This window comes from Rhodamnia argentea, chromosome 6, assembly GCF_020921035.1.
Source record: "Rhodamnia argentea isolate NSW1041297 chromosome 6, ASM2092103v1, whole genome shotgun sequence".
Taxonomy (NCBI): domain Eukaryota; kingdom Viridiplantae; phylum Streptophyta; class Magnoliopsida; order Myrtales; family Myrtaceae; genus Rhodamnia; species Rhodamnia argentea.
The window spans coordinates 31078415-31090471 of NC_063155.1; the positions used below are offsets into that span (position 1 = coordinate 31078415).

The 12057-nt window shown below is 41.5% G+C and overlaps 1 protein-coding gene and 1 pseudogene across 1 annotated transcript; both read left to right on the top strand.

Moving 5' to 3' along the window:
• Nucleotides 1–323: 323 nt before the first annotated feature.
• On the top strand, nucleotides 324–2661 carry LOC115745907 (annotated as a pseudogene).
• Nucleotides 2662–5449: 2788 nt separating this feature from the next.
• Nucleotides 5450–10870, top strand: LOC115746076 (scarecrow-like protein 34). The gene is made up of 3 exons (XM_030681799.2): nucleotides 5450–5524; nucleotides 7924–10442; nucleotides 10541–10870. The coding sequence occupies exons 1-2, from the start codon at nucleotides 5450–5452 to the stop codon at nucleotides 10345–10347; spliced, it is 2499 nt and encodes an 832-aa protein (XP_030537659.2). The 3' UTR covers nucleotides 10348–10442; nucleotides 10541–10870.
• The last annotated feature ends 1187 nt before the right edge of the window (nucleotides 10871–12057 follow it).

A 12057-nucleotide genomic window follows, 5' to 3' on the forward strand; every position in this document is an offset into this window, starting at 1 on the left:
CTTCCCTAAATTCTCTTCCCCCGTTGGCGGTTTCGAGGACGATAGCCTCACTCATCCAGCCATTTCATATCATTCCCGAAATCTCTATAATGCAGTCAAAATCAATGAACCTCATGTTATTTCCAACTCTGTAGAAATGGCCTCTCCCCTGCACCATCCCAAACCCATATATTATGTACCATCTGCTTCCGTTGACCTCAATGGGGACCCGAATCTTCCATCAACGGATACAAGACCCTTTGTAGGGATGCTTCGCCATTCGACTAGCTCCAAGTGAAAGCCCAAATAAAGGGGGGAGTCTCTTTCCCTGTTAGATCACAACAACTCAAAGGATCCCGTTCTGAAATACATAAACCAGATGCTTATGGAAGAGAATATGGAGGAGCAACCCCGGGTCGTTCCCAACATCATGGCTCTACGACACACAGAGAAGCCCTTGTATGATGCACTTGGCAAGAAATACCCAAATTCCCCCAAGCAAACCGAATGGGTTAGTACCAATCAGGTCGTCAACCGCACAAGTTGGAGTTCTTGTGGAAGTAGCGGTGATCATGGCAGTGCGGGCACTATCAGCAGAGGCTCCAACTCTTGCCATTCTCTGGATCCAAATTCACATGATGGTCCGGAAGGAAATGATTATGCTTCCATTCATGCCAAAAGTCCAGCTGACTTGGTCTTGCATTCGAACGTGGATCGCACATTTCAGTCCTCCATCAATTCTGTAAACAACTTATCTAAGTCTTGGGAAAAGTTTGGTCACTCGGTGCCAAGGGAGCTACTGGTTGGGAATATGTTCAACAACAAAGAGTCCGTCCTGCAATTTAATAGGGGGTTAGAGGAGGCCAGGAGGATCCTCCCTTGTAGCTTCCAAATAACTATCAATCAGAAGAAAAATGAATTGGCTCCAACCATCGGAGAGAACGAAAAAAATCGACATTAATGGCAGCAATCGGTCGGAGAATGGGTCAAGGGGGAGAAAGAATCATGAAAGGTATTATGCCCGGTTGGAAGAAGGCCGGGCCAACAAGCAATTGGCTTCGGACAACGAAGACTCGAGCTTTCGAGACTTGCTTGAAAAGTTGTTGCTCGGGAACAAGAATGGGGGGTTTCTATCATTAGAATGCAAATCTGAGAAGTTAAGTGAAACCAAGGATCTTCATGGTCCTAATGGTACTGGGGATCATAGTAAGGAGAGGGGAAACGAGAGCACATCGGACTTGAGGAGGCTTCTGATTCTCTGTGCCCAAGCTGTCTCTACTAATGACTTCAAGATCGCTCGTGAATTGCTACGGCAAATTAGACAAGATTCATCCCCCACCGGTGATGGTCCTCAAAGGATAGCCCATTACTTTGCAAATGGGCTGGAAGCACGCCTTGCTGCCAATATTGGTAGAAGTCAAGCTTTTCACCATTCGGTTATCGAGAAGAGATCGCTAGCCGATAAGGTGAGAGCATACCAACTTTATTATTCGGCCTGTCCATTCACGAAATTCCAAATCCTCTTCTCAAACTACATGATGTTGAAATCAGCGAAACAATGCGAAGTGCTCCATATCATAGACTTTGGTATTAATTTTGGTTTCCAATGGCCAATCCTTATCCAAGAGCTCTCAAAGAGAACCCGAGGGGTTACTAAGCTACGAATCACGGGAATAGAGCTTCCACAATCTGGATTTCGTCCAGCCGAAAGAATTGAGGGAACAGGTCGCCGTTTGGCCAAGTATTGTGAGCGCTTTCATGTACCTTTCGAATTCCAAGCGGTAGCATCAGCGAGCTGGGAATGTATCAGAGTGGCAGATCTCAAGATTCGAAGCGGAGAGGTGGTTGCTGTGAATTGCCTTTCTCGATTCGAGTATCTATATGATGAGACTGTTGAGGTGAATTGTCGGCGAGATATGGTCTTAAGCCTCATCGGGAGTATGAAACCTCATGTCTTTATTCATGGTATAAGAAGTGGATCCTACAATGCACCATTTTTCACAACAAGATTCCGCGAGGCTCTTTTTCACCTCTCTACTATGTATGATATGCTTGATACTACCTTAGATCGTGACAATGCGCAGAGGTTGGTTCGGGAGAGAGATTTCGTTGGGCGAGAGATTATGAATGTTGTGGCATGTGAAGGTTTCGAAAGGGTTGAGAGGCCCGAAACGTATAAGCAGTGGCGAGTTCGTCTTACCGGGGTTGGTTTCCAGCAGCTTCCTCTGGATCGGGAGCTCATAAAGAAGGCTAGGGCTAAGTTAAGTGGAGAGTACCACAAGGATTTCGCGCTTCATGAAGAAACCAACTGGATGCTGCTTGGTTGGAGGGGCCGGATAATTTCGGGATGCACCGGTTGGGTTTCAGCATAGTTTATTCCCAAACCATGTTCTCTTATCATAATAACAGACGATGAGAGAGATTCTTCCTGAATTGCCAGGTAAGATTATGTGCGTGATATGCTGAGGTTCTGCTTAATTTCCTGTATTATCTATCTATGCTTGCCTTACGTACCCATGTATGAGCCAGTTTGCTTCTGTTTGGATAAGTATTTGATTCTTACTTGCGGATCATTACACAAAATTTCAAATGTTTCGAAGGTCTAGTATAATTGCTCGAAACCATCCCAACAGAAGATGTTACGGAAGAAGGATCTTAGGCGAATGCCATTTGGGCAAAACTAGGATAGATAGGACTGATTTAGCAGGAGGATACCAATCAAAGAGTTGGAGTTGTTGCTTTGAAGACATCTTGCAGAGTTATAGCACCTCTGCTTCTTGCTTGGGGTTTTGGCCAAAGAAGGGCTTAAGTACACCTCAAGTGTCATAAGTTGTGTACGGCGCTCACTTTAGTGCCAAAACTTTCAAATCGATCACTTTAGTGCTAAGTTTTTGTAACTTCAATCACTTAAGTATCAACTTCTTTTAAAAACGATCACTTTAGTGCCAGAGCTAACGTGGCTTGCCGAAAATTTGACACGTGGTATTTTTTATTAATATTTGAGATGACGTGGCTCGGTAAATTTGACACTAAAGTGATCGTTTTTTAAAAACATTGGCACTTAAATGATCGTTTTTAAAAAAAGTTGGTACTTAAGTGATCGTTTTAAAAGTTTTGGCACTGAAGTGATCGAAGTTACAAAAACTTAGCACTAAAGTGATCGATTTGAAAGTTTTGGAACTAAAGTGAGCGCCGTACACAACTTATGACACTTGAGGTGTACTTAAGCCGCCAAAGAAGTATGACGCAATTCTTGCTTTTCTTCTCTGAACCAGTGGAGTTGTTTCTTGTCTCTTTCCTAGTACACCATTCGCATAAAATATAGTGCAAGTTAACGTTCATTAAGACTTTCCAACATCCGGGACTAGCTTTTGGCCTTTTCTTAGTCCCATGGACCGTTCAAATATCACCTTATAATTTATGCTGCCATATCAACTACTCTTGACTTACGAAAACCTTTTTCACGTCGAAATAGCAACCATTGACTGAACCTGAAATATTATCCTTCGGGAACTTTTCCTCTTTGGAGGCTATTACCAAGCAAGCATTAATAATCACAACGGTTCCAGACTGATGTGGTCCAAATGTGGTGCAACTGTTTATGGGGATGGTCTCCTCACTTGACACCACCATCGGTGATCAACTTGCCAGCATTTTGCAAATCCCTACTTTACTAACATGCTTAGGTACTTACTGACAAACTAATGGAATTGCTAACATGAAATTATTCACGTCTGAAAAAAATTATGATGACCGGAAATGATCCGGGACAAAGCATATAGTTAATGTCTTTCCCTAATAAAAAGCAGGAATATGCCATTTCCTGTTCAAGCAAAAGCAGATTAGGGAAGAGGCATTTTCTAACCTAGTTGGCCCTCCATCAATTATGCAAAAATGATACAAAAAGGATCCTGCCATTCCACGTTGTGACAAGTTCAGATGCTTCTGAGCCATTTCTCACTTCAGCACTGAGGAGCAATAATTGTCTGGCCAACACAGAGAGCAATAATTGGTATTAGTTAACGTTTGTTTGTATTTGCTGTGAAATTCTCTTTGGTTCGACATACCTTTGCAGTTCCTTTATATAGCCGCCCCCCCCCAAAACAAAACCGAACTACGCAAACTATTACAGGGTTACCCTCACATTTACTTAGTATAACCAATCATCTCTTCCAATTTTCAAGATTGTAGTATCGAGATGTCATTTACAAGCTCAAGCTTTTAGATCAACTGCAATTGGTCCCCAAAAAACTTCAAAGATGATGGAGCTTTGAAATTTGAACTAATGTTGGCTCTTGTTATCGAATAAACTGTTGAGAATATTTGATTGATGGGGGCATATTTGTGCATTTCCTTTATTATTTTATGTAAGGCGGCAACAAGGGTGATATTGTGATTTTGACCTCTAGACTTTATTATAAATAAATAACTTAGGGTTACATCGGCCTATCCAAGAATTCAGTGCATTTTTTTCTTCTGCGTTTTTTTTTTTTTTAATCTTCTCATTTGAGATCGTTTCTACCTCGCCATTGGTCTATAATTGTCTCATTTGTGAAGGCCAAAGTACTTCTATTCATGGGCCACCGTGAAAGTAAAGTTCTTTCAAAAGAAATCGAATAATGGGATAAGTACACTACAAGTGCCATAAATTGTGCGCGACATTCACTTTAGTACTAAAAGTTTCAAAACGATCACTTAAGTGCCAAATTCGAGAAAATCATGTCAAATCCATTACTTGGCCTTTATAATTAAAAATTTTATCTAACGTGGCATAACTTTTTATAAAACTCTGGCAACGTGGAAGTCCACGTAGATTTCTAAGCTAAAAAAAATAAAAATAAAAAGGCTTGTTCAGGTGGCGAGGATGGGGGATGGCCAGCGGGGGTCACCAAGCCCCGGCTAGTGGCCGGAAACCCCCGACTACTAGGTGAGGTCTCCTCCGACTTGGTTCGAGATTAGAGTCTACCTTCTATACAAATTGAGGTACGGGATTTTAGGGGCGAGGTTTTGGGGCTATTTAGGGTGAGGATTGTGGATTTAGGATGGCAAGAGCGAAGTGAAGGAAGACGAAGAGGAAAATTGGGGCTTCGAAGGTGGCCATCGTCCGCTTTGTTAGAGAGGGACTTGTAGAAGATGCTGTCTTTTTTTTTTCAAAAAACCTTGGTCGGCAAGAACGCAAATAATACACCTCTTCATCTTTCTTCGTTCCTTTGAGAAGCAGTGCGAATAAATCTCATTCACCACATTGGAGAAGAGGCCAAAAAAGGCTGCCCGTATGTTGTCAAGGGGGGATTCCCTTTGAAGATTCCTGGAGTCCCTTGTGAGTCCAAGTCGATTGCGGATCCGATTTGCAGCGCTCCCACGAGCCCTCAGCGAGCGTCCGAGCCGGCCCCGACTAGTCTAAACCCCAACCTTGCCCAGCCACTGCGAGGCTTCATCCTCGCCCAAATTTGCGAGGTCGAGCCTCGTCATGGCTTGTCAAGGCCTCTCACCTGTGTTGGCAAGGGTCATTGGCCACTGGTCGAGGATCGGCGACCCCCCGCAGGCAATCGCCCACCCTCGCCATCCTTTGTCGGCTTAACAAGCCCCCCTACCAATTTTAGTTTTCATATTATTTCTCTTCAATTTAATTTAATTTTTTTTAAAATAGATAATTTTAAAATTTAAGTCCACATGTACTTCCAGCGAGCCACGTCGGCTTAAATATGAGTATCCAAAAGGCCATGTAGGATTTCCAACAAGCATATCGGAGTTGGTACTTAAGTGAACGTTTTTTTTTTTTTTAAATAGGACTTAAGTGATCATTTTGAAACTTTTGACACTAAAATGAGTGTCATACATAGCTTGTTGCACTTGTGATGTACCTCTCCCCAGAATTATCATCGATCTTTTTTCAGGTTTTCAAAAACCTGCAAAAATTGATTTTTGCGTTCCCTTGAACTGATTGGGCTTATTTTCGGAGGACAACTTCAGCCTGCTACCAGAGGACTTCATTCCAATTTTTGGCCTTTTTCTGGAAAGTTTTGGTAGTTCAATTAATCATTTCACACTTTTTTAATCAATTTCTAAGACACAATGTGTGAGGATTCAACTGTGAACTCTGCACCTACAGGATATGGCCGTGCAGATTATATTGCCTTACTACGATGTCTGTGAAGCTTGATGGAAGCCAACCTAATAATATCAATAATAAAATGAATACAAATCAGTCTATTTGTTCCCTGGAGCATGAAAACATATGTAATCCTCAAGAAAGAACATAAGCTCAAAAGACAATTTGTGCTTAAATTTTTGCCACGAATTAACATGGAACTAGAGGCGTCACATAAGTGTGTCGGGTCTGGTTTGGATCGGGTCGAATATGGTCCAAGAGGAGACACGTTAATGAAAAGCGAGAAGCCGTACCATAGGGGACCGACCAACTATGAATAGATCTTAGTTAGGGCTAAGAGTAGGAACATCAATTCACCGACTATTATATCTTTTTATAGGTTAAATAAAAATCAAGATATAAAAAGCTTGAATAGAATTTTCTATTCCTAATTATTCTGAATCTTCATATTGATTCATTTATCCATTTTGACCTATTTTCATGCAATACAAAACTAGTAACTCATACCCGACTCGGCATGTATTACTTAAACACTTTCAAATTCAGCCAAATTATGAAATATTCATTTTTTTTAATAATTTGTAAAGGAAAATGATATTACTAAACACTTTCATGCAATACAGTTAAATTTATTTTTGAATTTTTAAATTATTTTTTATTTTTAATAAAAAGAAATTATTTGTAAAATGTTTTTAAAAAGTATTTTTTATTTTTCTTTTCTTTTCCTTTTTTTTCTAGGCAACGGCTGAAACAAAGTGAGGGATCTTGTTTCTCAAAAGTGATTCTGGAACAAAAAATTAACTTTTTTATAATTCTTGTTTCTTCTCCAAATCTGTTCATAAGAATAGAATTTAAGAATTTAAAAATTAGAATTATTTACCATACCAAATATTTTCTCATGTTTTTCTATTCCGGTCGTTGCCAAACACAGACAGGCCCTTAGTCTCACGTGCCATTCAAACTTAGTCGGATTGGTCTCTTTGACTTTTGGAAACCTCATTCTCAACCATAGCAGCCGTTCACTGTATCAGGAAACGCCATCCTTTCAACAAATTGTTCCCCGTGGAGGATAATATTAGACATTTAATAATGACTCCAAGGGTCCCTTATGATGTCAGAACTCTGGCCTGGTCCACAGGCTTTGCAATTGCACTATCTCAATGATTTTCTGCCTTCGCACCATTGCTGGGGACATGAAAGTCAAACAACGTTGCTCTGACCAAGAACATAATATAAGTACTGTAGTAAATGTGTTTTACCATCAAAAGGAGGTGAAAAGATGTCTTCTTATTCTGTATCCATAAAAGAAGAACCACTCGAAGCGCAGGGCCGTTTGCAACTCGTGAGCTTCTGTTCAATTCGATCCTCCTGAGAGCTCCACATTTCTTCTTTCGGTACGCTACTTTCAGTTTTCATCCGTTTGTTATTGTGGATGATGCAGCTTTTGATTACTCTTTCGATCAACTTGTTCCCGTAGTTCTACGTTTCCTTTCACTGGTTCTTTGCTTCATTTTCGACGTCTAGAGAAGCTAAGATTACATTCGCATGAATGATTCAAATTTACGTGTCTCTCACTCTGTTCATACTTTTTGAACTGGATACCATAAGATGATTCCTCTGTTTTCCGTTTGCGCGTCCTGGGAATCTCCAACAGATTAGAATCATCTTAGACTCTCGGGGAATTCGATTTTCTAGAAAAAAAAAAAAAGGTGAATTACGTGTAGATCATATAGTCTTACATGATGTTTATAGTTCGAAGCCAGGCTTCTGACGAGCAGTTGCACGATACTCTCTGCATCAGACACTCTGTTTGAGGCGGTGAGCTTTTATAGGATCCTGAGACGGTGATCATAATGGAGTCCAACTTCCCTGAATTCTCTTCCCCTGTTCGCGGTTTCGAGGACGATAGCCTCACTCATCCAGCCATTTCATATCATTCCCGGAATATCTGTAATGCAGTCAAAGTCATTGAACCTCCTGTTATTTCCGACTCTGCAGAAATGACCTCTCTCCTGCACCAACCCGAACCCATATCTTGTGCACCATCTGTTCCCATTAACCTTGATGGAGACCTGAATCTTCCATCGGCAGATACAAGACCCGCTGTGGGGATGCTTCGCCATTCGACTAGCTCCGGTGAAAGCCCAAATAAAGAGGGGGAGTCTCTTTCCCTCTCAGATCACAGCAACTCAAAGGATCCTGTTCTGAAATACATAAATCAGATGCTTATGGAAGAGAACATGGAGGAGCAACCCTGGGTCGTTCCCAACATCATGGCTCTACGACACACAGAGAAGTCCTTGTATGATGCACTTGGCAAGAAATACCCAGATTCCCCCAAGCAAACCGAGCGGGTTGATACCAATCAGGTCATCAACAGCTCAAGTTGGAGTTATGGTGGAAGCAGCGGCGATCATGGCAGTAATGGCACTATCAGCACCGGCTCCAACTCTTGCCCTTCTCTGGATCCAAATTCACATGATGGTCCAGAAGGAAATGATAACGCTTCCATTCATGCCAAAAGTCTGGGTGACATGGTCTTGTATTCGAACGTGGATCGCACATTTCAGTCCTCCATCAATTCTGTAAACAGATTGCCTAAGTACGGTTATAAGTTTAGTTACTCTGTTCCGAGTGAGCTACTAATTAGGCAATTGTTCAACAACAATGAGTCTATCCTGCAATATAATAAAGGGTTAGAGGAGGCCAAGAAGTTCATCCCTAGTAGCATTCACATGTCTATCAATCAGGAGAAAGATGGATTGGCTGCAACCATCAGGAAGAGAGCAGAAACCAGCATCGATGGTTGTAATCAGTCAGAGAATGGGTCAAGGGGGAGAAAGAATCATGAAAGGCATTATGCCAGGATCGAAGAAGGGCGGGCCAACAAGCAATTGGCTTTGTACAACGAAGACTCTGAGCTTTCAGATCTGATTGAAAAGTTGTTGCTCAGCAACAAAAATGGGGGGCTTCTATCATTGAAGTGCAAATCAAAGAAGTTAAGTGGAATCAAGGATCTTCATGATCCTAATGTTATTGGGTTAAGTGGAATCAAGGATCTTCATGATCCTAATGGTATTGGGTTTCATAGTAAAAATAAGGGAAACGAGAGCACATCGGATTTGAGGAGTCTTCTGATTCTTTGTGCACAAGCTGTCTCTGCTAATGACTTCAAGACCGCTCGTGGACTGCTAAAGCAAATCAGACAAGATTCATCTCCCTCCAGCGATGGTTCTCGAAGGGCAGCCCATTACTTTGCCAATGGGCTGGAAGCACGCCTTGCCGGCAGTGCCGGTAGAAGTCAAGCTTTTTATTATTCAGTTATCCAGAAGAGATCGGTAGCTGATAAGGTGAAAGCATACCAACTTCATTATTCAGCCTGTCCAAGCTCGAAATTCCAAATCCTCTTCTCAAACTACGTGATTTTGAAAGCAGCAGATACAGAAAAAGTGCTTCATATTATTGACTTCGGTATTAATTTTGGTTATCAATGGCCAATCCTTATCCAAGAGCTCTCGAACAGAACCGGAGGGGTTCCAAAGCTGCGAATCACAGGAATAGAGTTTCCACAACCTGGATTTCGTCCCGCCGAAAGAATTGAGGAAACAGGTTGCCGTTTGGCCAAGTACTGTGAGCGCTTTAATGTGCCTTTCGAATTCCAAGCGATAGCATCAGCAAGCTGGGAATGTATCCAAGTTGCAGATCTCAAGATTCGAAGCGACGAGTTTGTTGCCGTGAATTGTCTTGCTCGATTTGAGTATCTCTATGACGAGACAGTGGAGGTGAACTGTCAGCGAGATATGGTCTTAAACCTCATCAGGAGCATGAAACCTCATGTCTTTATTCATGGTATAAAAAACGGATCGTACAACTCGCCCTTTTTCGCAACAAGATTCCGGGAGGCTCTTTTTCACCTCTCTACAACTTTTGATATATTTGACAGTACCATAGCTCGTGATAATGCGCAGAGGTTGGTCCTGGAGAGAGATTTCCTCGGGCGAGGGATTATGAATATTGTGGCATGTGAAGGTATGGAGAGGGTGGAGAGGCCGGAAACATATAAGCAGTGGCAAGTTCGTCTTACCAGGGTTGGTTTCGAGCAGCTTCCTCTGGATCAAGAATTCATAAAGAAGGCTAGGGCTAAGTTGAGTGCAGATTATCACAAGGATTTCATGCTTGATGAAGAAAACAACTGGGTGCTGCTCGGTTGGAGGGGCCGGATAATTTCCGGCTGCGCCTGTTGGTTATCAGCATAGTTTATTTTGAAAGCATAGTTTCTACTATATTAAGCCACGATGAGATATATTCTTCCTGCATTGCCTGGTGATAATCATGTGCGAGAGACACTGAGGTGCTTCTAATTTTCCCATCTTATCTATATATATGCTTGCTTCAAATATCCGAGTATTAGCTAGTTAGCTTCTCTTTGGATATGATTCTTCCTTGCAGATCATAAGAAGAAGCCAACACAATATAGGCAAGTTGTTTATAGATAAAGTATAAATGCTGTAAATCATCTCAACAGAAGATGCCACAGGAGAAGGATCTCAGCCCAATGCAGTTTTAGGCAGATTTATGATAGATAAAACTGATTTAGAAGGAGGATGTCAATAAAAAAGTAGGGGTTCTTGTGTGGAAGACAACTTCATAAGTTCCTGTTATACATGTATGCAGTGCCAACTCCATAAGTTCAGATCTTGCAGAGGCATAGAACCTTCTTGCTTGTGGGTTGGGCTAAAGAAGTTTGATGCGGAATGTTGCTTTACTTCTATGAATAAATGGAATGTTGGAACTCTCGGAATCATTACTTGATCTCCTCCATGTTTATATCATTTCCACCGATTCTTGTAACTTGAGTGAGCCTTTTACCAGTTCAATGTGTCTTTCCACTTGTTCGGGTTTCAAGAAAAACACATTTCACAGCTGCCTTTGAGTCCAATTACCTCATGTCCTTGTCCATCCTTAAGTGAGCAAAAGCTTCCAATCATCATTCTCGCAGAAACTCAGAAGCAATCATCTTTACCAAGTCCAAGTACCGATGCTAGATAATGGTGCTTCAACCTATAGTCTGTCGTTATATCTGATTAACTAATGGGAAATGTGACTTCATATGCTTAGATGCACCTAGTCAAGTTCCAGTGTATGTAGGCTGCGATCCATAATTTGACCGTAACAGGATAGGTTCCTTCAGTGTCACAACCCAGAGCACCACACAGAAAAATGAGATTCAGTCAGTGAATACCTGTGCAAGAATCAATGCCATTTCAGAATTTTTTTCTGAAGTGCTGATCTGTTTCTCATTGACTAAATTTATGAAGTTTGCAGTCTCCATGGCAATGAAGGTATGATGGTTGTAACAACTTCTGATATATGGATGCACCGCAAACGACACTTTAAAATTGCCAATTCTAATAAGGGCCAACAGGATTTCCAATTGACATGTCACAATTGACGTACGGCACTGGTAAGATCCGAGAAGTAAGTCGAGGCTTTTTGCATGTATCAAGAACATCTGAATAAGTACGACATAGTAACTATCACAATGAGGGCCACATTCGGTAAACTATGTATGAGACATTCAACCAAAATGAATATTTTTCAGTTTCCAAGTTCCAAGATTTTGTGCAGATAAGACTTTCTTGAGATCCAGTTCAGTGTGCAGCATGCAATTTCCTTCTGACTGTACAACAACATCAATCTTGTCCTGCAGGTACAATTTCTTCCCCACTTCCCCCTCCGGTTATCGCTGGTTCTGAGAACCATAGGCATTAAACATCAGACAAAACATCAACAATGATATATGGAGGCAACTTAGTAAGCATAAAATGTACTGCAAGTGAACATTCATTTCAGAAAGGATGAATCTTATCTAAAACTGAGACTTTCCAACATCTGGGACTAGCTTTTGGCCTTTCTTATCCCATGGACCATTGGACTATGGGTGGACAATACTTGGTGTCATATCA